This window comes from Aulonocara sp. 'chitande type north' Nkhata Bay, linkage group LG7, assembly GCF_057382095.1.
Source record: "Aulonocara sp. 'chitande type north' Nkhata Bay isolate Kocher_YH1m ecotype deep benthic linkage group LG7, A_spYH_male_GT1.1, whole genome shotgun sequence".
Taxonomy (NCBI): domain Eukaryota; kingdom Metazoa; phylum Chordata; class Actinopteri; order Cichliformes; family Cichlidae; genus Aulonocara; species Aulonocara sp. 'chitande type north' Nkhata Bay.
The window spans coordinates 64,942,509-64,969,244 of NC_141350.1; the positions used below are offsets into that span (position 1 = coordinate 64,942,509).

General features: G+C 43.0%; 2 protein-coding genes across 5 annotated transcripts in view; both read right to left on the reverse strand.

The window, feature by feature from the left end:
* Positions 1–1,656: 1,656 nt before the first annotated feature.
* Positions 1,657–12,384, reverse strand: adat1 (adenosine deaminase tRNA specific 1). Of its 2 annotated transcripts, none has more exons than XM_086301968.1 (9): positions 12,110–12,384; positions 11,813–11,881; positions 11,675–11,729; positions 11,459–11,589; positions 9,429–10,020; positions 5,354–5,499; positions 4,743–4,842; positions 4,570–4,656; positions 1,657–2,980 (listed from the first exon to the last, which is right to left on the reverse strand). In XM_086301968.1, the coding sequence occupies exons 1-9, from the start codon at positions 12,291–12,293 to the stop codon at positions 2,848–2,850; spliced, it is 1,497 nt and encodes a 498-aa protein (XP_086158094.1). In that variant the 5' UTR covers positions 12,294–12,384; the 3' UTR covers positions 1,657–2,847. The 2 variants fall into 2 exon arrangements, with proteins under 2 accessions (XP_086158094.1, XP_086158095.1); XM_086301969.1 differs by having other exon boundaries at positions 12,035–12,149.
* A 1,727-nt stretch (positions 12,385–14,111) lies between these two features.
* wwp2 (WW domain containing E3 ubiquitin protein ligase 2) overlaps positions 14,112–26,736 on the reverse strand; it is a 60,581-nt gene continuing 47,956 nt past the window's right edge. For 2 of the 3 annotated variants that reach the window (XM_086301971.1, XM_086301972.1), the window contains exons 13-24: positions 25,698–25,826; positions 24,537–24,615; positions 23,075–23,146; positions 22,682–22,770; positions 20,739–20,898; positions 19,212–19,345; positions 17,969–18,109; positions 17,737–17,857; positions 16,782–16,886; positions 16,609–16,705; positions 16,173–16,245; positions 14,112–14,838 (exon numbers count right to left, since the gene is read on the reverse strand). In XM_086301971.1, the coding sequence (XP_086158097.1) occupies positions 14,739–14,838; positions 16,173–16,245; positions 16,609–16,705; positions 16,782–16,886; positions 17,737–17,857; positions 17,969–18,109; positions 19,212–19,345; positions 20,739–20,898; positions 22,682–22,770; positions 23,075–23,146; positions 24,537–24,615; positions 25,698–25,826 (1,300 nt within the window). In that variant the 3' untranslated portion in view covers positions 14,112–14,738. The remainder of the gene's footprint in view (positions 14,839–16,172; positions 16,246–16,608; positions 16,706–16,781; positions 16,887–17,736; positions 17,858–17,968; positions 18,110–19,211; positions 19,346–20,738; positions 20,899–22,681; positions 22,771–23,074; positions 23,147–24,536; positions 24,616–25,697; positions 25,827–26,736) is intronic. The other variant, XM_086301973.1, reaches the window with a different exon arrangement.

Sequence of the window (26,736 nt, forward strand, 5' to 3'; positions counted from 1 at the left end):
CGGAGGAGATGCCTCCTGCTGGCAGGTTTAAGACTCGCACTGGCTTCATTTTGCACACCTGAAAGTTACACCTGTCCGTCCACTGCAGAGCGTCTATGGATGACTCTGAGGCTGAACTTTTAGTTGCACCTGTAGTTTCTGGTGCTGGTTTCCACCCATCATTTGACCTCGTTGCAGTTTTCATGTCTGCGCTCCACAAAGCTGGTTCACTGTCTGATGTTGTGTAATATGCATTGGTAATTCTTATTTCATCAGTGTTGTATGAATATAAAACATATCTTAAAGACATAAATAAATTTTAGATATCTGATAAAGGGAAGGTAGCTGGAAGACCTGACCAATAAAAACTAATGTAAAATTTACGGTGTGGTCTTTGACTTGGTGGTTGCACTGTAGTTTCACAGCTGTGTCCCTATTTTTAATGCTTCATACACATAAACACTACATGATGATGTAAGGGGGTCCGAGGAAGAGGCGCACAATTAAAGGCAGAATCGTCCACTTTAATAAAAACCTAGAGATTTAATGATGAGCACTGATCGTGTTGACAGGCTTGTAAAAAGATGTAACACAAAAATGCTCCATGCAGCAAAAGCTGACATTTCCTAGTTTTTTTTATACTTTACGTCTTATAATGCATCAACGTAGATTAACTTCATTAGCCCTCACCTTTCAGACTTAATCTACTGGAAAAGCATGAAGTTTTCAATCCGACGCCTTTACAGCAGAGTTCAAGCTCACTTCTTTTTAAAGGGGACAGTTTTAAATACTGTTGCTCTTAAAATGCATCACCTCATTTATTTCCCTCAAGCCCCTGGTCTTTCTAATAAATCCATAGTCTTTGCTGATAACATGAATTATTCTCTTGAAATCATTTGGAGCATCTCTGGAAGTCGAAGCTCCAACTGGGAAACATCACAGTGGAATAGATTCACACATAGATACACAGAAGTGATCATTAATCTACTGAGTCAGAGTTTATAAATAAATTATCCTAATATTTGTCAAATACTGTGTGCCACATTATCTGTGACAGATATTCATGTTCTTCAGGTTCAGTGATATCGAAGTCGGCCGTGGCCATGGACCCTTTAAAGTCTAACTACTGCCAGATACATTTACTGGCTTAATCAGCCACTCACGTGGCAGAAACTGTGCATTTAGGGTCAAGATGACCCGTTGAAGTTTAATCTGGGCATCAGAATGGGTGATTTAAGTGACTGTGGGTGGTTTTCTTCAGGAAATGTTTCCAGCACCTTGTCGAATTAATGCCACACAGAATTAAGGCACCTCTGAAGGCAAAAGGGGTCAAGGTGTGTCTAAAGAAGTGAGCGTTTGCCCCTGGTTCAGTTTTCCTGTAAGGTCTGTTTAATCGGACCTCATGGGCTGAATCAATACTTCAAATATAAAACTCTGCTTTTTCTGTATTAGTCCAACGCTCACAGACTAAAATTATGAAGCTGTTAAAAGATTCTCTTGAATCTAAAATATGATTGATATTGTTTTCCCTTGGCTTGTAGTGCTTTTATTCATCTGATTATTGAATTGTGCAGTTCTGGAAACATCAGCTTTCTCTCTAATGGAAAAGAACTACAATGAATCCCCTCATGCCAAGGGAAAAAAAATCCAACCGAAAACTTGCATTAACCTCAGGTTTATTTATGCAACTATCCATATATTTAAAAAAACAATATAAAGAATTTAATTCAATTTTATTAATACAGCACACAAAACACAATGAGGTGCTTTATATTGAAAGGTAAAGACTCTATAATAATACAGAGAAAACACACAGCTTTCTATGAGCAAGCACTTGGTGACAGTGGGAAGGAAAAACTCTCTTTTACCAGGAAGAAACCAGGTGCAGGGAGAGGCAGCCATATGCCACGACCTGTGGTTATTTTTCCCCTGAGCTACAGACGAGCTTGCACTGATGTAATCAGATGTCTGCAGCCCAGTTCTCTGCATCTCTACGATGGATGTGACGAAAACAGCTCAAAATCGCTGAAGAATGAGAATGAGAAAATTGAGGGCATCCTGGACATAAGCCACCATGTGCTGTTTGTCATTAGCAGAGAGGAAATAGCAGGAATCAGCTGAGCCACATCACCAACTGAACTGATCCTCTGTCCCTGCACCGTGGTCCTGAATGAACGACCTAACTGTTTGTGCAGAAATGTGCAGCTTTACCTTTTTCTTCACAACAATGTGTCCTACACAGGCCGAGTTAACAAACTGGTGCGAAAACGTTTTTGCAGGGTTCAAACCACTGCCAGAAAGTAACTGCTGGTCGTTTCCTTACGATGAAATTAGAAAGCTTTTCCCAGAATTTGCCAGTTCAACCTGATAAACCAACTAAAGCAATTCCTTTGATTCCAAATTTTGACATAGTCTGGGACTTCAGGAGTATCTTCATGTTTTTAGTGCAGGACGCATTCAAACTAGGAGTGAGACTGGAGGCTGTGTTTTCCTGTGCAGGTATAAATGGCTGTGCGCTTTTAAGAACACCAGGCAGCTGGAGCCACGACATGCACTGTGAAAATAAGCCATCGTGTGTGCTGCATTACCAACAGTTTCAAACAGCGTGACAGCGCAGAGCGTCCTGCTGAGGCAAACCTGCACTGCAGACCAGCTGAGCCAACACACACACAGGAAGAGAGGAAAAAGACAGCGCAAATTAAAGAAGCCAAGCTTGTCCTTTCATTAAAAGGGTGCCGCAATCCTTTCTGTTCTCTGCAGCATGTTTGAAATCCGAGTTTCACAAGGTCAAACCTTGGGCGACCCTTGACCTCTGAGTTTCTCCTACAACAAAGCTGCTTTGTCATCAAGCCTGTCGAGAGTGAGTTGTCAGTGGAAGAGGAGGAGGTTTCTGTCACTGCGCGGCCACAGAGGGAATGCCTGACTGCGCAGCTGCTGCCAGGCCTGCTGGTACGACTGGGAGGCCTGCTTGTAGTCCCAGTAGGTCTGCAGCTCTGCTTTCCTGGACACATGTAAGAAAAGAAAATCCTCGATGTAAAGCAAGAAGCAAAAATTATTACTCTAAGTTACTTTTAAACCACTACAGAAGTACAAAAAAACCCCATTGGCTGAAACTGTTCGTGCAGATTGCTGCTACAACCTGTTAGCACGTAAAATGAGCTGAAGTTTAAGTTCTGTAATAAAGATTCAAAATACATCATTCAAAGGGAGAAAGTGGATTACTGTGTGTTAGATAGGAGAAACAGATTGTTCAAATATCTGCTGGTTACCGTGGTTACTTGAGCCACTGTAGTAAAGAAGAACATCTTGTAGATAAAGTGATCAGGACTGGCTCTCAAAAGGCAGATTAACGATTGATTTCCCTCAGCTGCAACTTCCTCCTTCGTCTGCCGTTTCTCCTCCTCGGACGTACCTTTGTCATTAAGTCCTGTCATTGTGCTGAGCTGAGTGTGAGTGTTTACAATATGTCTTTTGTGTGTGGGCCGTATCAGGTTTTCTGACAAACACAAGGACCTTTGTCCTCCATTGTTAGTCATCAGAGTTTCATTTTCTCAGATTCATTTTCAGGAGACCTACTGTCATCCTGAAGCCAGTCTTCCACATAAATGTAGCACAGCACACTATGTGACAGGATCTCCAAAAACAAAGACGATGCAAACAAAGTAGCCGTGTGACAGACTTAATATAAGTACACAGCCAGGGATTCAACTGCAAGGACCAATTTTCACAGAAAAAAACCTTACAGATTCCTGTCGAGTGCAACATGAAACCGCAGCAGCCTTGGACAGTCCTTTATTTGGCAACAGCCTGGCATGACTGCACCACGGTGGTGGTTTTATCCATAGTTTAACAGGTAACAAAATGAGAGCAGAACAAAGGCACCAGCCGAGAGAAACAGTACCTCCAGCATGTCCTGGATTGGCCCTTTAATCTCCTCACAGCTGGACACCACATCCTCAGCTCATCTCTAAAGGAGAGCCCGAAACCTGCCGAAGTCCAGCCGCTACCCGGAACTCATGGCCAAAAGTGAGGTAAGGAACAGAACACAGCACCCTTCTCCACCTAACCTGGTGCATGTGAGATCCACATGGCCTTAGATTTGGAGAAGCTGCTAACTCTGAGCTCAGTCACTTCAGACTCGATTACAACTTGCTCCAGTGCAAGCTAAAGGTCACTGCTTGATGAAGCCTTAATACGAAAGCTTAATACAAAAAAAATCAAAAATCACCTGATAACTTCATAAAGTGATCAGTAAACATGAAGCCAATCAGCAGCAGCATAGCACACAAGTCTGAAAAAGTGCACACACAACATTTTATCCCACAGCAGGCTGGAAATCTAAGACTGAGGAATTCAAACCAACCCCACCTGTTTAATACGAGCGTAACAGTCAGATTGCATAACACGATTTCCAGTAATGAACATTTCACAGTGATGTGAACATTTCCTTAGTGATTGGTGCACGTAGTTTTATGTGAATGAGAGTTGCACAAACTGAGAGAAGCTGCACTGTTCTTCAAATATTGCAGCTCTCGTTGGAGCGTTTTCAAAAGCTGCAGCGAGTTTCTGAAAGAGCCAATTGTTTGTTACCTGAGAGAGTCGGGGAGAGCCGAGGGATCGGTGGCCGACACCAAAGACAAGAAGGAATGAAAAAGCTCTGATTTGCACAGAAGAGACCTGAAATCAGAGAAGCACGCCGGGATGTTTGAGAACACAGCAAACTCACGTGGTACTCATGTATGATGACAGTGGATTGGTTCTACCTGGCTTTTGCTGTTCCCAGGGCCTTCTTGGTGACTCCGTGTTTGTAGCCGTTAGCGGTGACATCTAGTGGCTGCTCTGTTACGTTACACCAGCTGATGGCTGAAACACAGGGAGCAAACCTCAGATACACGCCGAGATTGCAGCTCAGTGCTGGAGCAGTTTAAACACAATTAAAACTTTAATTGAAACCGTAAAAACTGCTTCACTGAGTGAATGGGTTAAATGCAGAGAGGAATTTCCCCACGGGGATCAATAAAGTATACATTATTATTATTATTATTAAAAAACTGATACCATTAACAGAAAGAGACAGCTGCAAACTGGACCTAAACTGAGAGAGGCCTGCAGCGAGGCAGACACCCTGAGTCTAGCAGATACTCTTGATCTGAAATCCTTTCTCATCTCATGCTCAGTTCCTCCACTAAAGCAAGTGGAGGAACTAAAGCAATTTCCCGATTGGGTGATCCTCACAAACAGAAGGTCTAAGCTGCAGGTGGGTGTGGCTTCTTTGAGATGACTATATTAGGGATAGTCCATGGTTGATGTCAAGTGTTGACATCTAGTTTTTTGGCACTTACAAATAATTTGCAGAATACGTGGACAGTCCTACCTGCCCCGCAGGGGGAGATGCGGCCCTGGCCGGCCTGGTGCTGGAGCTCAGTTTGGGCTTGGCTGAAAGGAAACTCCAACGTGGCCTGGAGCAGCTCGGGCGGACGTACGGCGAAACCGGCAGGGAGGTCCGATACACAGGCGCACCTGACAGCACAGAAGCACTGCATTTAATTGAGTGTGGTCTGATTTGATGAAGACTATTCACTGCCTAACACCTGCAGTGCTGCAGGTGTTCCACTAAATTCCACAGAATTTAGCAGCTAGAAAATTCCCACATGATTAAAGTGATATCAAAGCAGTTCTTTATTGTTGCATACTGAGGCGTCAAAATGCATTATCTTCATGGGTGAAAGAGTTCATTGTCTGTGTGAATAAGTGATAATCACACAAACTGACAGCTACCTTGATGTAACCACTTAGCCCGATTACAGATGTTAGGCTGTCAGAAGGCAGATAAAGGAAAGATATCCTGGTTATACGGCCCAAGGAAGTGGTTTTTAAACCAGCACCAGTTGGTGCCTGTCCAACATGCACACTGCAACAAGAACACTATGCTGTCTTAAATATTTGCTCGTATTTGCATATGAACTTGAGTGACATCCCATTCTTAATCCATGGGGCTTAATATGATGCTGGCTCACCCTTTGCAACTATACCAGCTTCAACATTTCTGGGAATGTAGGAGTGTGTTAGTGGGAATTTTTGACCAGGAATCCCAAATACAGGAAGGTCTGGAACTGGCTCTGTTTAAAAGCCCTAATCTCTGAATCCCATGAGCATTACCCAGTAGGCAAACACAGCTTAGATGGAGCCAGGGAGGAGACTCACCCAGCTCAAACTGGTACTCAGCCCTCCGGATGCTGATCCTGAAGGTGTGCTTGCCAGGGTGGCTAAGCCCGCTTCCTCTTCAGCCACACCCATTACCAGCAGCTCTCCTCTAAATCTGTGTACTTGGTAACTGACTGGTTTAAATGCAGTAGCTTGGAAAATTAAGCCCCAAGGATCTGTTCATTTTTAAGGTTAAAGTAACATGTAAGAACCCACTGAGTGACGTTCTAATTAAATGCAGATTTTTACCTTTGAGGTTTCACACAAGGTTAAAAAGGAAGTGTCCACTGTTAAAAACGGTTCTTTTGATTCTTAGGGCCAAAAAGACACGGCTCAAAAGTGGTCTTTTACTTTAAAAAATGATCTTTAATCTTACATATCCCGGGATATGGAGACTGAGCACACACAGAAACGCCTGCTCACATCAGCCAGTCTCAAGCAGAAAACAGGAAGCCAGGTTATTTATGTACCTCTCGACATCACATACAGTTTCATTTAGGGCTGCCACAAACGATTATTTTGATAGTCGACTAGTCACCGATTATTTTTGCGATTAGTCGACTAATCAGATAATCATCCATTAGACGTAAAACTACAGCTTATTGCACCAGCAGCATCTGCTCTCATATAACTATCATTAGCTTACAGCTTTAAGTGTTTAAGGTCTGTGCTAACTAAAAATAAAGACAAGATGATAGTTTATTAAATTTTAATGAAATTTGCAGATTGTTTCGGTGAAGTTTAATGAACTCCTTGCTATCTAAAATATAACAGGACACTGGAGTATATTCTGGAGCATCTCACACTTCTGATAATCAGCTGTCTGCTTGACGTTTATTCAGCTGTGTAAAAACTATAACTTTAATCTCAGACAAACTGATTTACTCAGGAACAAATAAAATACAAAAAAAAAAAAGCCAAACAATAACATTTTAAGTTATCTAAGTGACTCATATATATTTAACCTGAGTAGCGAAAGACGGCGGTGGGTTTGAAAACGATTTGCGGGGAGTCCGGTGTTCTCACCGCGCTAGTGAGCCTAGCCCCCGGCTCGCTAACGAGCTAGTGGGTAACAGATGTCTCCGAAAACGTCGGAGCGCTTTTGAAAATATGTGGTGTCCTGATAAACTGAGCAGATATTTGAGGTTTACACAGCTACATTCTCGCCTGAAAATATGTTAAACGTTTATTTTGTGACCCAGAAAGAATAATAAGAGTAACATTAAAACTAACTAGCTGCCGCCATTGTTGGAAACTGCGCTGGGCCGCGCTATGAATTCTGGGACACAGCTGCTCCTTCTTCTTCTTCGGGGTTTAGCGGTAGCTGACATCCTTGTACATGCAATGCTGCCATCTTCTGTTTCAGTCCGTTATTACACTCTTAAATCCTGCCACTTATTCCTGCGTCTTTTGCGATCTTACAAAGCTTCAAACGACGCGTCGACTATTAAATCAGTCGTCGACGATTTTGATAGTCGACGTAATCGTGACTAGTCGACAAATCGTGGCAGCCCTAGTTTCATTACACACAAAACTTCTTCTATTCACTTCCTCTTTTCTGTGTCTGATTTATTAATATGCCTGTGCACTAAAACTTCTTGTGCAGCTTGCAATAACTTCCCCTTTCTAAGGTCTGTTGCCAGGGCAACCTGTCTAGACTTAGTCTCACTCTGTCGGTTCCTCATATTCTACAAAAAACATACAGTTTCTGGTCAGCCTGTAACCTAGTTTTACACTGAAGTCTGGGCCTCTCTTATATAAACCAATAATAATCAGCATAAAAGCATTTAAGATTATATATATTACCTAACACCACCTTTTAGACTTTTTGAATGCAGGATGTTTTACCAAAGCAATTTAGCAGGAGCGAACTAGAGCCAAAAAAATCTCTTGAATCATACGTATCCAATAAACTTCTCTAAGCTAGTGCTGGTTTTGTTTGATTTTGAGAGAGATTGACCAAATAATGAGCACATCCAGGTGAGACGATGCACTTATCTCTGTTTCGTGTTGACATAAATAATCCCAGAGGAATACAGGGGAAATCCAAATCTGCTCAAAGTTATCAGCTGCAGGACATCAGTGGAATTCTTTGGAAGCTGTAATCTAGCAGGAAAACAACAGAAATCCAGATCCTCTTCAATTTATAATCAAACATGACAAAATGAGTAGAGAAAACCCCAAAAAAAAATTTCCAAATGTGAACTCTTTGATCCAATCTTCTGTAAGGCTCGTCTCCCAGGAGACAAAAGGATGAACAGCTCGTCTCTTCTGCTTAAAACAACAAGGCTTCGCTCACGGTCTCTACTCTAATTCGCTCCAAAGGGGTTCTGTCAGGCTGAGGTTAGGATTCTGTGCAGGCCAGTCAAGTTCTTCCACACCAAACTAGCTCATCCATGTCTCTATGCACCTTGCTTTGTGCACTGGTGCGCAGCCGTGTTGGAGAAGGAAGAGGCCATCCCCAAACAGGAACAGTCTTGGTGTGCTGAGGCATTCAGGGGCCGAGCCCAATTCCTCCAGAACAACTCCACACCATAACCGCCGCCCTCCACCAAACTTTACACATGGCACAATTCAGTCAGACAGGTACCGTTGTCCTGGCAACTGCCAAACCCAGACTTGTCTGTCGCATTTACAGACAGGGTAGCATGAACATGCAACATTGTTCTGGAGTCCAGTGGCCTCATGCTTTACAGCACCGATGCTTTGCATTGCACTTGGTGACGTAAGGCTTGGATGCAGCTACTCCACCATAGATACCCACTCCATGAAGCTCTCTGCAAACTGTTCTTGAGCTAATCTGAAGGCCACATGTAGTGACTAGAACACCTGAATTCAATGATTTAGATAGTTGGCAAAATAGCTGAAGAATTAAGTTCACCATTTAGCAGTTTTTTCTCTCAGGAGTTGGTGGAGAGGACGTGTCTTCGTTCATTGAAAGGCAACTGTTTGCAAACAGGTCGTTTTTCTGGCAGAAACCAAACTGAACTGTGAAGTCATTGCACTCATTTCACTTTCATTAATATCTGCTGCATTTAGCTTACTCTAATTGAACCTAACGTTGTTTTACATCAAGGAGGGTCCTTGACATGCTGGTCATGACTGGAACTGTTACATAAACCTTCAATATCTCTATTTGGTGTTTATTATTATCACGAGTTGTGATTACTGGCTCTGTATCTGTTTAGGTGAAGTTTTCACAGCGCATGACTAATAAAAATATAAAGCAGCCAGTTCAGCATTACCTTGTGACCAAAGCTCTCTGCATGACTTCTTGGTCATATGGACACTTTCCCACCACCATGGTGCTGAAGTACAGCGCCTCCTGTAGGTAATGGGACAGCAGTGCACCCTGGAAGCCCAGCACCCCCCAGCGGGCCATCTTGTCGCTGCAGGAGAGGGAGAGAGTTGGCTCTCCTCTGCCGGGCTTTACCCGGAGAACGCCCGGACTGTGATACCCCACCCCAGGCTGCAGAGGGTCAGCTGGGCCACCCGGTACACACTTGGCCCCTGTTCTGTGAATGTCTGAGACCTGATGATGCAGGCCAGTGCCATCAGTTTGAGCCAAGACTGCAGAGCTGCTGGTTTGTGAGGATGTTTCCGATGTTTTGTTAAAGTTCAGCGATCCACGCTGTTCTGTGTCTCCTCTGTCCTCTTCCTTTGTCTCTGCCGTCTCCTCCAGATGAGGCTGCTTAGAGATTCGCTCCTCGCCGGATTCCTCTGCTTTCCTTTTCAGGTCTCCTCCTCCATCAGTCTGTTCATGGCCCTTTACTGATGTGACAGGAGGGCAGGGCTGAGGCTGGCTGTCAGTCATGGGGATGATGGAGGCGTCGCCACCTGGTTTCAGATCGGACAAACAAATGGCATGAGGGCACACTTCTGCATGATTAAAGCCAAGATAGATAAAGGTATGGTTAAAGGTAGAATGCATATGTCTGAAAGACAACAAAAAAGAAAACGCCTGCAAATGCCTCACAGCTAATAACAAATACTAAAATGTAAGGCTACGTCCACACTAATGCGTTTTAGTTTGAAAACGCATCATTTTCTCTCCGTTTTGGCCTCCCGTCCACACTGAGACGGCGTTCTCACTCATGGAAAATGCAGCGTTTTGAAAACGCTCTCGAAAACGCGTAATTTGAAAACGGTGCTTTATGTGTCGCAGTGTGGACAGCGAAAACTTTTGACAGCCCTATTAAAGCTTAATATCAGTCCGTACATGCTCCAGAGAGCTTTTCTTCAAATTCTTTAATTCTCACTCGCTTTTGCAACTTTGTACTTTTGCGTTACTCGCAGCAACAACTTCACCTCATTGTCAGTCCATTTAAAAAACTCGGTGCTTTCTCAACGTTTCGCCGCAACGTTTTTCCCATTTTCCTCTATAAACCATTGTGCAATACATATTTACTTTTTTCTTCTTACACCAGATTGTACTTTTTTTCTGTTAATACTGTTTATATGTATATAGTGCTGCTGTTTAAAAACTATATATATATTGTGAAGTTTTTGATATATAAAGCTGAAATTTCACAGCAATCATTACAGGTGTCCAAACTTTGGACCATAAAAGTTTCGTGTAAATCAGAGATGATTAAGCAAGTGAGCAACGATGATTTGAGAATTACTTTCTCTCTTTGTTCCCACAGAACTGTGCCGGTCTCAGTTATAGCGCAATGTGCTTTATCACAAATGATCCCTGTTCTCTGCATGAAAAGGCTGGACTGACTTCCTTCACAAACAAGAATAATCATGTCAAGTCCTCAATTATTCATCATCTCATGGAACTAATTTTACCATAAAGAGGTTGGAGAGTTAAACATTAACAATCCTTATCAGAAATGCATCTTTATTATTTATGGGCTAACAATGCCGCTGCTGACTAATATTTAGGTTTACTGCTTAATAAGCGGATGTTAAATGTTATCAGTGGTGAATATTTAACTGTTGCCATATCAACTCTGCATCAAAGCTCAAGAGCTGAAAGACTTTTCAGGCTATTTGTTTGCATCTCTGGCACAAACAGGAGTTATTACATGTTATCATTTATAAAGACCTTCATTACACTCTGCTAGAATGGGTTATGTAATCAAAAAACAGAATAAATCTAAACTGGGTAAGTTACCAAACTACCTCACATTAACTCACAGTAACTACAGCTGATAACCTAGCCACTCTCTGTGTGAGCAACACAGATCTGGTTTGATTTCTTTCCATCTACTTTCTGCTGTGTGTAACTGTATTCGTTATTGTCGCTGTCCTGTGTGCTGACACTCACAGGGAGTGTGGCTGGTAAAAAGGAGGAAGGAAACTCTGGGCCGAAGCTTCCACTTTCCTCGCTCATCTGCTGCACAAAACACAGAGCTGCCCCGACCGCTCACAGCCCCGTGCAGCTCCTGGATCAGGTACCTGCAAATAAAAACGCATACATATACATAAAGCAATCAGCACAGTCAAACAGCCTGCAGTGACACAGGTGGGTTCATACACACACCTGATACATCCCCTCCTGGCAATGACCTCTGCGTGGCTGTCGTTAAGTACATCACCTGAATTAAAAAGGAAAACAAAATTTGGTTTGCACAATCGACACCTTCAGCGTCTGAGACACAAAACGTCCATCTGCACACACCTGTGGGACTCATGGCGGTCTGTCCAATACATTTGGTCCCAGTTCCCAGAGAAACAACCTCCATAGCAACTGTGATGGAAAAAGAAAAATATCGCATCACTATACCTCACTCATATCAGTGTCTACAGGTCCGCTGAAATATACATTATGGACATAATTTAGAACAATTTAAAGCCTTTTTCCCCATCTTCAGAAAACTTTAAATGTCTTTTTAGCACTGACGTTTGATAGAAATGGGGAAAAAATGAATGAAACCGGGGTTTCAGAACAGTGGACTGGTCCATCCTGCCGAACAACCTGAATGAGAGTCAGCTCCGCGGGTGATCTGGAGCACAGCGGCCAGCAGGGTCCACTCTCTGCCCGGCTCAGGCTTCCCTCTGCGGGGAAGCTGACTGAAACGCTCGTAGCACAACTTGGCGACTTCATCCGCGCTCACCACATTAAAGCGACGGGGAAGGCGGATGTGAGCACCAGTAGGCATTTCAGATATGATTAAATTCACCGTTAATGTCCCGGTGTCATCCGAACACTACAAAGGTGGCATTTTCATTTAGAACTGCGACTAACTCCGGTGCACTTCCGGCGAATGAGAACGAGAAGTTACTTCCGGTCCCAGCAAAGGAAGAGGTACTTTCACAATAAAAGTCCTCTCTTCAGCACCCTATGTCAAAACATCCACCAACCCTCTTCTGTACGTCACCAAACCACCTCATCCTTACCTCTTGCCTGTGTCCAGTGGGCTGATTAAGTAAACCTCTCCAGCGTACTCACTAAATTTATTGTCTTTCCACCGCTGTAGACATAATCTGTTGTGCCCAGAGCCACAAACTGGACGGCCAATGGGAGACTGAGAGTGAAGATTCACTCAAAGTTTGCGTGCATGGTTACATCCAAACATGCATTTTCAATTATTGTGACCCAGTCGGCCAAACCTCAAACTGCTTCGGGCTGAGCTCTAACTGGGGGGCCCAGGCAGAGTGTAATCCCCCCTACAAAGACAGTGAAATAACATATGTCAACATTCCTCAAGCCGTCTCAGGAAACTTGTCAGTAAAAAGGTGACACCGCTACCCTTGATAATCAGTGTAAAACACCTTTAAAATATTTTTTATTATCTGATTTTTTTAAAACAAAAACCACAAACAAAGCTACAGAGATGGTTCGTTTTTTTAAATTTTCCCTAAACATTTCAATAATATCGTTGATTATTTTTTTAAACACAGTAATGATGGCAATCACGACAGCAATTGTGACATGGTGAATTTTTCTATGCAAAGCATGTTTTTATAAATATTCTATTTTGGGGAATTAATCATAAACCACACATAAAAATACATTTTGAGTAAGGTTATCATTTCATCTTTCTTCAACAGTACAGTATTGTTATTGTGAAGTTCAAATCTGACATCTGGACATTGCTAACCTCCATCATCATTTGAATTTTCCTCTGTAAAGAAGTTATATACACTTTAATGATTGTAAGTCATTATGTAATTTCTGTGCAAAAGTCTCAAGCCGCCCCTCATGGGTGCAAACATATTTACAACTGGAAATACAGTATATAAGGCAAAAACAGTACAATTCTGTACAATTCTAAGGGGCCTGAAAGTCAATATTTGGGATGACCACCTTTACACTTCACCATAGATTGAACTCTGAGGCTGCTTTCATGTCATTTCTTTAAGCACTCTTCAGGAGTAGCTCTCTGAGCTCCTTGAAGGACATTTAAAGCTCCTGTTTGAAAGCCGGCTGCCTTTTTGTTCCGTCCTCTATCAGAATGATCTCACACTGCTTCAATAATATTGAGATCCGAGCTCTGGAGAGGCCACTCCATGACTGATAGTGTTTGCTTGTGTTTGTCAAACTGTGTTATCGTTGATATTTTTCATAAATTCAACAAAAGAAATGGGAACAAATTATGTGTCTTTGCGAAATGCTCCTAGTACCAAAGTGCCTAAAGATACCATTTAAAATGTTTCTTTGCCAAGTTGTCTGGTACTGGTTGAGTTTGGTGCCTTTTTATTCTTGAATGACTCAGAGTTTGGTGTCAAGTAGCTTAACAAACAAAAGAAATGATCAGGTTCAAGTGAAAAAGCCACCAGTGTCCAAAGAAAAGCTGTGAAAAACCTTCAGAAAGCCTGCAGAACGATTGCTCAAGAGCACTTTAAAAAAGAAAGTCTGATAATAAAGAAACAAAGGGTGGCTCGAATTGTTTGCACGGCACAGTAAACCAATTAATGCTGAACCTACGTCACTCACACTGGATTAAGCATTTTAAAAAGAAAGCCTCACCCAAACATCTTATGACTGAAATCTCATTTATTTGAGTTATATACAGGAGAAATCGACTGAATTTCACAATCAACAGAAAAAATAAAATCGCATCTCATCTCTCTGACCTCTGTAACAGAGGCGCACTAGTTCACGATAACAGCTTCCGCTCACACGCTGCCGTCTCGCTGCTTTAATATGCTTAAAATGTACGTCTCTCTGGTAGATATGTTGTACTGCATTTGCGGGTAGCTGTGCTGTCGCTGTGAGTCGCTGCTGACATTAAAACTATCATGTCGTCTGGTTTTGGTGCGGTTCTAAGCAGTGAGTGAGGAGGGGGGGGAGTGGTCATCCTGTTTAATCCACACACATACACACCATTTATATGCAAATACACAATGGCATTAACATGAGCAACCACACACACACCCACACACACACACACACGTAAGCATTCACTCTTCTGTGTTCCTGTGCCTCAAGCCTGATCCCATGATTCAGCTCACTAGCTCACTAACATGATCCTCGCCCAGGGAGGGCTTGTTTAGCTGACAGGTGACTCCTCAGCCCTGTGATGAACAAACAAACGCAAAATAAGACCAATAACAAAAAACTATTCGTCGATTTAAGTGTCGTCCGTCTCTGCCTCCTCGTCTCACTCCTGTCCAAATCCCTCCGTCTCCTCGATGGCGAACAGGAGCTTCTCTCGGAGCTGTTCCAGGCTTCGGTAGGGAGGCAGATCCAGACGATTGAAGCTGAGGAGGAGGAGACAGAGTTACACCTCAGCGTGGATTTACAGATGGAACTTCAGGGTGACATTTATCTATTTTTTTAAACGCTCCCAGGCTGCTCACAGCTCAAACAGAGGAAGTGAAATCCTGATTTTTATTTTTCCCCCCTGTAGTAACCGTTTTAAATCCTACCTGCCCTGCTCAGTGGCTTTAATTCATTTTAGATCATGTGTATTTTTAGCTGAAATTACTTTTGTAGCTGAAATCCTGTCCGAATCCACGTCCTTAAATTTCAACTGTCTTTTTCTTTCTCCTTTAAAACGAGAATTCCCTTCGAAATGTAGCAGAAGCGTTACAGCTAAGATACAAGCGTCTTCTCCTGATACTAATCCAGGAGGTGAAGGTGACAGAGGGGCGGTCCTGAGATGGTAAAACATGCATAAAAAATGTGACTCTTGTCAGGGAGGTTCTGAATACTATGTGACTTTAAAAAAGTGAATTTATCAGGAATAGCTGCTCGTTTCAGACAGACGATGACCTGAGGGACTGCACAGAGACCATCTACAACATGAAGAAGGATTCTAAATTATGCAAAGCTGCTCTAGTAGAGTCCCAGAATAAAAACCTGGAGCTGGAAGTTGAGTGAAATGAGTCCACTTTAAGACGTTTAGTTAAATCTGCTGATCTGTCTATCAGATGTCTTTTTGTACATTCATTTTAGCCTCAGAGCGGCAGCTCTCTGTACTGTGAAAAGACTGTAATCTAAGGAAAGTGATTTAAGTAGAGAGAGGTGAAGAAGAAAGTGCAGGCAGGGTGGAGATGGGTGTCAGGGGTGATTTATGACAGAAGGATAGGTTCATAAGATTGTTGCGAGAGCTGCTATGATGACAAAATAACAGGAGGCCGAGCTGAATATGTTCAGAATTTCATTGGGAGTGAGCTAAGTGGGCGGGATTAGAAACGAGTACATCAGAGGAAAAGCTCAGGCTGAGACAAAGTTAGAGAGACGAGTGCAGAGGATGGATAGTGGATATACTGAAGACAGGATGTGGAAGAGGGAGCTGCCAGGTGGGAGGGAAAGAGGACATGCAGGGACTGATGTGACAGAGGAGGATGTTGGGATAGGGTGATGGAGGCAGGTGATCCGCTGTGAGGTTTGTAAAGCTGTCCTTCTCGTTTGTAACCTTGCTAGTCTTAGGCTATTTTTAAGTTTTTCAGAGGAGCGCTTCAATAAACACCTTGCTTTTTACCCTATAACAGCTTGAACAGGCTCCGCCCCCTCGACCCTAAATAAGATCAGCGGGAGACGATGAATAAATGGATGATTCGGAGAAGCAGAACATGAGGCAGCATCTTACCATGTGTGGCTTCTTGGAAGCCAAGTCTCCTTCCCCACTTTGTCTATGCAGAACTTCTGGGGACCATTACTTCCTGCAGGACACACACACACACAAACAAAACTCAAACCCTGAACAGGAAGCTGAATGCTGCCGACTCGCATAGCAGAAACTCAAACTGAAGATGATTAAGAAAGTGAGTAATTTTATTATATCTTATGAAAATGCTTTGGGATTTCCAGCTCCCAGAGCAGCATGGAAAAGCTTTTGTTTCAGCACTTTGGTTTGGAGCTAAATGTCTGCTCAATTTCCTTACAATTGCTTGAGAATTTCCTGTTAGTGTCTGTAAACATCACAGGTCCCTCCATGCAAAGGCAGAGATCTATTTACAACAGTATTAAAACCAGGAGAATCCTCATAACCAGGACACTCCTGTCCCTGTAAACGCAGTCAGTACCTATGAGCTCGGAGAACCCTCCGACGGGCAGCCGACAGGTTCCCGTTACAAACTGAAGCAGACGGATTCTCTTCTCATTGTCCATCTCTTTCACCACCTGCAGAAAAAACGCTCAGGTCAGCGCTTTCCTAGGAGCATCAGTGTGGTAGGTGTGTGTGTTTACAGGCCCATACCTGCCAGAACCAGTGGATCTGCTTGCTGTTCTTGGTGTAATGTCTGTAGATGGTGTTCTTCTGCCAGTCGGCCAAATCGATCTCCTGCATCCCACAAAGCATCAGCTGCAAAAAGGACAAAGACGGGGGGGTTACTTTAAAATTTGGAGTTTAAACTACTCACATGTGACTTCACTCTGTGTGCTCAGAGACATTTTTGCATGTGGTGGTACAGAACCCTGACGTCCTTTATAAAACTTTACTGATTACAGCCCAAATTCTCACATTTCCTCCTGATAAACGGGGCTCCTGCAGCTCAAGTCGGATGAGATTTCAGACTTTTCAAAAAAAAAAAAGAAAGAAAAAAAAGTCCAAGCTTACCCCCCACCAGCTTGTTTTGGGGGTTTTTCTCTTGGCTCATGAACTCTTTCCCTTCTGTTCCTCTTTTCTGAGTTCTGTTGTTTTAGGTCTGCTTCCAGAAAAAATGTTTGCATATGAGGTCAGCGAGGGTCTGTGCCTATACAGCTCACTAAAGCTATGATTGGGGAAAACCCAGGAAACTATTCTGATGGTCGTCACACCACGTCTTTACTGATCTCTAAAGAGGTGTCAAAACGGCTCAATAAGGGTGCAGGGAGGTCCATCCCTCAAAGAAAAGCTAATGGTGTAAAAGGTTGAGACATTTACACTCAAATAACTTTATTTGAGTACATGGTGTGAGATTAAACTGCCTCAGGCTTTCACTGAATTCACAAAATATCAGTGTCACACGGATCCTGATCCGTGTGACTTTAAATCCTCAGTGGAACCCTGGGGCGCAAATGAGTGGCATTATGGTGCGATCAGGCAAAACACGAAGCATCGTTTTCACGTGGTGTGATTTTTGCTGGGAGACACACACAAGTAAAACGAGCTGCTAACAGCTGGATTCATGACATTTTAAGCCTAAACACCAATAAATACAAGTCTGCCTCACCTCCAGCTCCTTCTCGTCAAAGTAGCGAAGCCACTCCAGAGGCACCACCTCGTTGAAGCCGTCCAGGAAGGCTTTGGTTTGCTCCTCCACCCCGCGGGTGAACCTCCAGTCTGTCAGCAGGCTGCGTGAACAAAGAGGCTGCTTTTTATGGTTTGCTCTCCACCACAGACCTTGTTTCTCCTACGCTCATCCGTCTTCATCAGCCCAACTGTCCCCATTTCTGCTTACTGACCTGATGTACTCCTCCTTGTTCTCCTCGGTGACCAGCTCGTTCTCCCCGTCGTCCTTCAGCTGGTGAGTGGAAACCTTCCCGAGGATCTCCATGTCCTGTGCAAAATAGAGCTCCACACCGCACTCCTCCAGGTTGTTCTCTCTGAAAACACAGACGCACACATAATGAAACTAAAAACATTAGCACCTCGTCCTCTCTGTGTCGCCTGCAAGACTGACCTAAATCCAGCAGCCTTCTTGGAACAAACTGCGACACCAACTCCTTTATGTGGCAGTTCATACATAAAATATAAAAATATCAGAAATATAATTTTTTTTTTAATGTATTTACTAATACTGTTAATTTAGAGAAGGGGTGTCAAACATAAGGCCCAGAGGCCAAAATTGGCCTGGCAAAAACTGCAATTTGGCCCACTGGATACCTTTAGAAAATGTAAAGGCGGGCATAAATTTTTTACCTGTATTTTCCTGCTGAGAGTCATTATCACTCAAAGTAGCAACAGATAAACATGCTTCTGTTCACCATGTTTAGAAATGTATCTTAATAAAATTGAATAAAAGTGGCTGTGAATCAACAAAAACTTCATGTTTTACAGATACGGGACAGGCTGGGCAGCTGCCAGAACCTTTTCTGTAATTTTACACATTTATCGTGTAGAGAAACTGAGGCGTATTGTTGAAATTGCACTTCCTAATCTTATAACAAGACATCTCAGGGATTAAATTTGTACTGAAACTTCTTTACACTGACAGAGTTTCACTTGTTCAGTCAACTTCAGATCAAAGTGGGCTGTATGTGGCCCTCGATGTAAAATGACCTTGACATCCCTAATTTAGAGTAAAACCTCACATTAGGTGGTGGTCTGATAAATTTTGTAGTCTGTCCAGCTGAGGGCGCTCCTACTCCACTGTTTGTGATCAGCACTGTCAGCAGCACATGTAACAGAGCAGCATCTCAGAGTCTTATCAGCTAAGCTTTTAGCTGGTTTGTCAACTAAAAGTCATTTAACAATTACTTGATATATCAATGTGGTTTGGGAGGCATTTTAAGACTTTCAGACTTCCTGCATCCAGGTTTCTGTTGTTTGGATATAACTGGCTTAGTATGACCTATTCACCTGGACTCCTACTGTTCATTTCTTTTATTAGTTAAAACTAACTAACTCACATGCCAACCTCTACCCTTGTGAGCATAAGGTGGCCAGAGCGCACAGATTCAGAGGAATCATAACTGCATTACTTACTTGACCCACATGATGGAGTTATAAAACTCCGGGTCTATCGACTCCAGGTCTTTGAGAGTGGGTTTCTTGTCCAGCATTCGCTTGTAGAAAGGCAGCGTGAAGCCGGTGTCGATGAACTTTCCATGATACAAAGCCTGCAGGGAGGATTTATTACATTAGAAACCACAATAAGAGACGCCACCTGGTGTTCACCGCTCACATTTCATAAAATGTAATTGGGTTAGGCTGATGATAGCGCAAGTTTGAGTTCCTGGATGTAACAAAGCAGAGACAGAGGGAGGTTATTTTTGGCCTGCTGTAATTCTGCGATATTAGTGTTTTTTTATGGACTCTGGTTGCACATGTTTCAAATTAACGCCCGACAAATTACACATATTTTCATCTCGGACGCGCGCCATGCTGATGATTCACACGGGGGCCGTTTTGAGCTCATTCAAGTGTTAGAAACGCTTTAACAGCCAATCACACTTGCAGAAAAAATGAATGGGGCTTTTATTTCTGAAATCACTGCAGCCACAAGAACAACGCAAATCATTAAGACTCAGACGTGGACATAAACATGTGCAGCGACCACAAACGGCTCCAAACCACATCTTAATCTTTCCTTCGTGTGTGTGTGTGTGTTTTCAGAGAGAGCACACTCAGTCAGACGGAGCTGTTTAATGTTAAAAACCCTGTGAGAGTTCAGAGCTACGATGAGCCAAGAACAACACAGACGCTCACTGACTCAGTCACAGACTATCCTGTCCTGCTGACCCACCGCATCTGTGGAAGCAGAGCAGAGGGTGACCGAAGTGAGAGCAAAGCAGGTAAGGAAAAGACACGAGAAATAAAGTCAGAGAGGCTTTGGGAGCTGGGAGTGGGTAGAGACAACGATCTTTGTGAGGAAAGTCAGCAATGTGCAGTTTAGGGCTAAATATAGGCAGCTGCTGCCGGGTGTGGGCTGGGTGCGGCAGTGAAGTCATGGTGTGGGTGAGGGGTGGGGTAGCAGATGGAGGGGAAGGTGGAGGGTGACGGCTTTGGGACCTACAAATTTTTTTGAGTTGACCCCAGAATGCCGTGCATGAATGCTTCAAACTACTTCAAAACGAAACCTGCTCTGAGCGAGAGCTTTCCCGGCTGACAGCCTGTGGAATGACTTTTATGTGACGCACTTTCAGGAAAAATCCAAAATATGTGATATCTGTTCTAAACAGTGAGCAAAACTAGCTAACCAAAGATTAGAAATGCAGTCATCTAATCACAAAGGTTAGTTAAACACACAAAGCCTACATACGTGCGGTGAAATCCATTTTTGCTGCTAAAGTAACAATATTACTAAGATCGCAACACGATAGAGGAATGTCTCAACTACATCACATCTGCATTTTGGCTTTCCCAACGTGAGCGTCGCTTCAGTTTATTAAACTGAGGTTTCACTTTAAACACATCTGGATACAATGTTGCCGTATGTGGCGATCAAGTGAAAAAAAATGGCTCAGATGTAACAAAAGAACTGTGTTTTTGTGCGATTTCAATACAGCTCACCATAGCGATGAAGCGACCGATGAAGCGAAAGTACGTGAGGTGGTCGGGGTTTATGGAGGATGCTGGGTTGATCTGCAGACAGTAGTTGTTCTTGCCAGCATACTCAAACAGGCAGTACATGGGATTCAGGACTTCATGGGACAGCAGGAAGAACCACTCCCTGTGGAAGAGGAGAAGAGGACGTGAATGCACGAGAGGAAGACACAAGGCTGTCATCCTGCAGGGACCTAACAGTAACATACAACACTGAAATTAAACACCTCAAAACTATTATTTTATTTTAAAAACCCCAAAACACATTCTATACTAGCTGTACAGTCAACAGAAGAGCACATGATCACAGGGAGTTTATAAGAAAAGCAGGAAAATGAAAAAGCATTTCTCCCACACGAGAACGAGGTGCTTTTTTTCCATTGGCAGCATATAATTACGACATCTATCATCCTAAACTTCCAGCGTCTTCATTTTTCACTCATTTGCTGCTTTTAATCTTCTTGTCAAAAAGACAGGAACCAATTACAAGGTGTTGCCAAGCTCAACTCTAAAATTACTGCCAAACATAAAGTCCACTGGCACGGCTTAATACTGATGTCCTGTAGACACGATGATTTCTTTAAGCTCATCGATGCCTCGTGTAAATCAAATAGAAGACCAAATAAGGTTGGGTTTAATTCTCTTTATTCTGCTGATCCTTAAGATGATGTTCATTTCTGATAATGGATCTCGCTGACCAGTTATTAATCTAAATCAATTCTTTTAACTGAAAAAGAAGATTTTTCTTATGACTCTGAAGTGGTTTAGATGGGAATAGAAAGTACATTTATAGTTATAAACACATCCTACAAGCCAAATCTGACACATGAATTACATGGAGACAAAACATATAACATTTAGGATAAATACAGCCAGGTAGAACTAAATAAAAAGACACAAACAGACTGTGGAAGGATGCACGTTAGAGAGAATGAGGGCCCCCTCCACCAGCTGCAGCACCAGAACCAAGCACTCCCAAGGCCCCTGCCCTCTCCCCTTTGGGAATATTAGGGAGGAGGGTGTATGGACTGACGGACGCAGACACCTCCCAACATCCCGTCCGTGGTTCTACCCTGTGGTAGAACAGCATGATGTCACCTACCATAGGGTAAAACCACTGACGTGACACCGGAGACAGAGACACAATGCAAAACCAAAGAGAACAAAATGAGGAAAAATAACAACATGTACAGAGAGGAAGACCTGAGTGACAGCAGACGCAGCGGGCAGCATGGACACGTGTGATGGACGGATGGAGAGATGGAGGAGGACAGCAATGTTGTGAGAGGGTGAGAGAGAGAGCAACAAGTAACCCAACACTATCACACACGTCTGCACTTCTAGAAGGCAGAAAAGGCAGTTTTATATCAAAATGATGTTGCTGTAACAATTTCAGACAAAAACAACAGATTAAAATCTGCGCCATTGTGTTACTGCATCTACAGGCTGGAAAGACATACATCGGTATCACTGTGTCTAGGTTTAGGCATCATAACGGTGACAACGCTACCACCATCAGGTCAGGATGGAAACTGTAACGATGCCCTATCTTGCAGGAAATTGACCTTAAAAACAAAATTTCTTTCTCACTTTACTTACAAAAAGATTGTAGAGGACAATTTTTAAAATAAAACAATGAAGCTGGGGGAAGAACAATGCAGAAAACAAAGATTTTCAGAGAATCGCAAGTTTTGAAAAGCAGTCATTTAAACACCACTGGTTTTTCCGTTGCTTTTTTACCCAACAGGAAGCTGGTGCAAAGATTGAGAAGCAGCAGGAACAGACGAAATACACCATCACCAACGTTAAAAACCCCTGGATTACATAACAAGCTTAACAAACCCATATAAAATGACAGAATTTGAAGATGTAAAGAGAAGCTGCAGGAAAGAGTTTTAGGCTGTTCTCACCTGGCGATGCCACCGTAGTCCAGCCCCTCCTCCCCTCTCATAATGATGTAGAGCCGGCGACGAAGATCGTATGGCTTCACGTTCATGATCTGATGACAAAGCACGTTATTTAGACGTTGATGGTGTCCAAGAAGTGGCCTCACTTTCAGCCATTCCTAGACTCGCTTCTAAAGTAACTAAATGATTCTCCTGATACAAGAAGCTCTTTCAAATTAAAAGCCCTCAAAAAATTCACCACACAGAAACCCTTTATTCCTTATCACAGTGTTTTTCTATATAACATAAAGCACCAATGCAAAGCAGAGATAAGATAAGATGTAGTTATTAAATGTTACCATTATGTAAACTAGAAGAACAAAAAAAAATAACAAGTGTGTTTCATCCGTCTCTGACCTGCTGAAACGAGTCTTCAAACAGCGTCTGTCTGGACACAGAGATCTTCACGTGGCTGGGTAAGGCATTAGACTGCACATTACAAAAAGAAAAAAAAGAACACCACCATCAAGGCGAGAAGAAAACCTCGGGATATTTCTGTAATCCCAATCCTAATCCCTTTCTACAATTCACATGTGTCAGCATTTAAAACAGGTACAGCGTTTACAGAGCACGTCACTGCTTGATCTGTACCATCTCATTACTGATGTTTCTCTTTTTAGTCTCAGGCTGCTGGGTGTGAAGTATACGGAGGATAAAAAGCGGCAAAAAGTGAAGAACACTATGGCTCACAGACACACATAGTTCAACTTTTAAAGATTTTTAACAAAATGGCAAATACATTTAAAATAAAGCTATGGCATCTTCATCAAATCTTCTTGAGTATGAATCAGAACACTGAGATTAAATGAAGACTGACAGGACAGATGGGAAGAGCTTGATGCTGGAGCATACCAACTAACTCCAGTTCATCCAGGGGGCTTAAATAGAAGCTAGTAATAAGATTTTTCCAGACACCATAAGTATAAACAAACTGGTAACGATGCCTACATATGCAACCTGAGATTTTCTCTTTTTTCGAGACAGTATCTGAAGCTGTCTGTGGATCCATGGATGCCTCCCCCTCTAAGACCTCCCCGTAACCACAATGACATCATGTGGCTTAGCTTAGCTCAGTCTGAGTTCAGTCACAGTGGAAATGTCACTTGACAGATATAAAGCGCTTGCCAATCAGTTTGGTTTGGTTCACATGCCGCTAACATGTGAATGCTCCTAAAGCCGTGTCTACTACAAAATAAAAGCCTCCTGAAAGTCCAACTTTGCGTTAAGAAGACTCGAAGATTTTATATGAGGCTAAAACCAAAAAAATCTTGCCGTTTTTGAAATACTCTCTAATTCTGAACGTGCACTCTGTTCTCCTGTTCAAAGGCTTGCACCAGTAAACAGCTGCGCTTCTATGACGGTAATGACTGAAAGTGGCAGCACTCTAACGCCACAAACTGACATTTTTCCCTTATTATCAGGATTTCACAGGTTTTCTTTCTACAGTATTAGAATGTGCACAAGCAGATGTAGCCTTCAACTCCCAATCAGTCTAAACGGTCTATGCAATAATGCTTGTGATGTGTAAAACGATAGTTTCTCTCTAGTTTGGCCCTATACTGCTGTAGCTCGTGAGGAAAGGTGTGCAGTTTTAATAAAGAAAGTGATGTTTTGTCTTGAGTTTATGTAGAGAGGAAATAACTGCCTGAAAACCAAGTCGTCCAGAAAACTGAAAATATATTTTTTGGCCACACTTTTCCAGTCTTAGAGTGAATTATGCTTTTTTTTCCTTCTCTGGGTGAACAGATCCAGACTGCAATAATCAAGGTGAGCAAAGTGGGGAGTTTTATTGTGGCTACAGACTCTATTTAACACTTACATGGCACAGGAAACGGAACTGGTGGTATTTCCACCTGAAGCTGCGGTCGTAAGCGCCTGGTGAACCGCCCTGCCGTGACCTGCACGCGCACACACACAGACACACACACACAGAAAACAGAGAAAGTTGGTCAATTTTACAAGTTTCAACAGAACTCTAAAGGTCAGCTGACCAACAGAAATTTGGCGTCCTCTTTTGAGGAATACTTAATTTGCATCAGCTCTACAGCCCTCGAGTGTCTGAGTCGCAAAGACAGAGGTGAGCCTGGCCCCGCAGCTGTGTTAGTATAAGCTCCACCAACCCACTGTATGCGCACACGCACGCGCACACACAGTGGATATCTGCCTTGTCAGCAGCACAGAGGCTGAGAAGCAGAAGTAGAGTTAGACAGATGATTTGGGGGGGAGTGAAGAAGAAGGAGGCCTCTAATGCGTCGGGTCTGTGCTTGCCGAGCTGCCAGGCACATCTCGGTTTGGGTTAGGAAATGGCGACCGCAGCAGCAGAGCGCTGGCCGCGGACGCACACTCCTGCAGGATCCAGTGTAAGAAAACAGTGAAGGAGGCCTCTGTGAAATAGCAGCCTAAAAATACGTGCAAATATCTGCATGAAAAGCAGCTCGCCGATGCACACACACACACACACACACACGTCTTCAGCACTGACCACACAAGCAAATACACACTTGCATGCAGAAACACAGAAAAGCACAAACACCCACACAGATGCCAGCGCAGTCTGCAGTGGATGTGTTGTCGCACATCTGCACATTCTGGGATTTGAGACTGCTTCAAGGCAAAGCAAACACTCACAGGCTGAGGGGAAGAGCAGTGTGTGTGTGTGTGTGTGTGTGTGTGTGAGTTTTCTGAGATCCTCTGTGACACTGATTCTCTCTGACTCAAAGAAATATTCAAAACAGGAGAGAAAGGAAAGGTAATGGATAAAAAGGAACAGCAAAGATGATGGGAGTTTAGAAAAAAGATTATTTTCAGGTTTTCACCAAACGAGCGGCTTGTGTGACTTAATATTTTCAATGCAGTTATGTCAGGCCGAGGCAAAAATCACTTAAATATTTTGGAGAAAGTGTCGAATGATCATTTAATTAGGAAGTCTTTGCCTCGGCCTGTGACAGCTTTGGGAGGAAAGGGCTGAGAGAATATTTACCCTGACTCAAACCCAGGTCGAGGGTCTTTAAAGGTGGTGGTGCGCGAGTTGTGGTCCACGAAATATCGGACTCCCTCGGCGGTGTACTTCATCTCCCAGCCCGGGGGCAGGGGGTGCTCCTTGATCATCCTGCAACAGGGGAGAGGGCAGTGAGCGCGGTCCCGGCTCGAGGGGCCCCGTCTCGGGGGATGAAACTGACATACCTTCCCCTGCCAACTCGTGCTAAAACCAGAAAGCCTGCGCCGGTGTGCCACAGTGGAGTTTACCTCCTATGAGCATGGCAATGGTAGGTTTGATTATTCAGGTGGCTTCAAACCACAAGAACGCTTAGAGGACACAGAAGCAGCATGTTTGGCTTTAAGGTGAAAAGCAGTTTTCTTTCCCTGATGCTTTAGTCGCTCTATTTAAACCTACTGTGTTGATCCGAGGTCTAAAACTCTAAACTTTTGTCACGGTCAAGGTTGTGTTTAGGTTAAAGTTTAGCACCCCGTGTTTAAAAAATACAAAGTGTATTTTTTTATTTGTTCAATGCGATATTTGATTGATCTTTTATTTAGTTGTGAAATGGTTTCAACTTTACACAGACACACACACACTTATTAAGGAGTGCAACGATACTGACGGAAAACCTGATCATTTAAAATTAAATACGGATGTATAAATGGTGTCAGCAGTGTGATATTAATCTGAGTAATTGTTCTTTTTGTATGCTTTTGTGTAGTTCTGACTGAGTCTCTCACCAAATCCATGCACTCCAACGCATTATGGCCACTTTTTTTTTTCTTTTCTTACATGCTTTATATTTTTTAATCACAATAAATTTCATAGCAGTCGCCCTGATCTGCCTGTGAATCTGTTTCCTTTCTATCGTGTTCCCGGATGCTAGGCTAACACAGTGGCATCACCACCTCACAGTAAGAGGTGACGATGCTAATACAGCTTTGTAATAGATTCCTGTCTTAAAAAGTTCTACATAAATAAACTTTACTTACTAAGAAGTGCCTGCTTTTAAATCTGTCTGTTGTCCGAGGAATTTGCA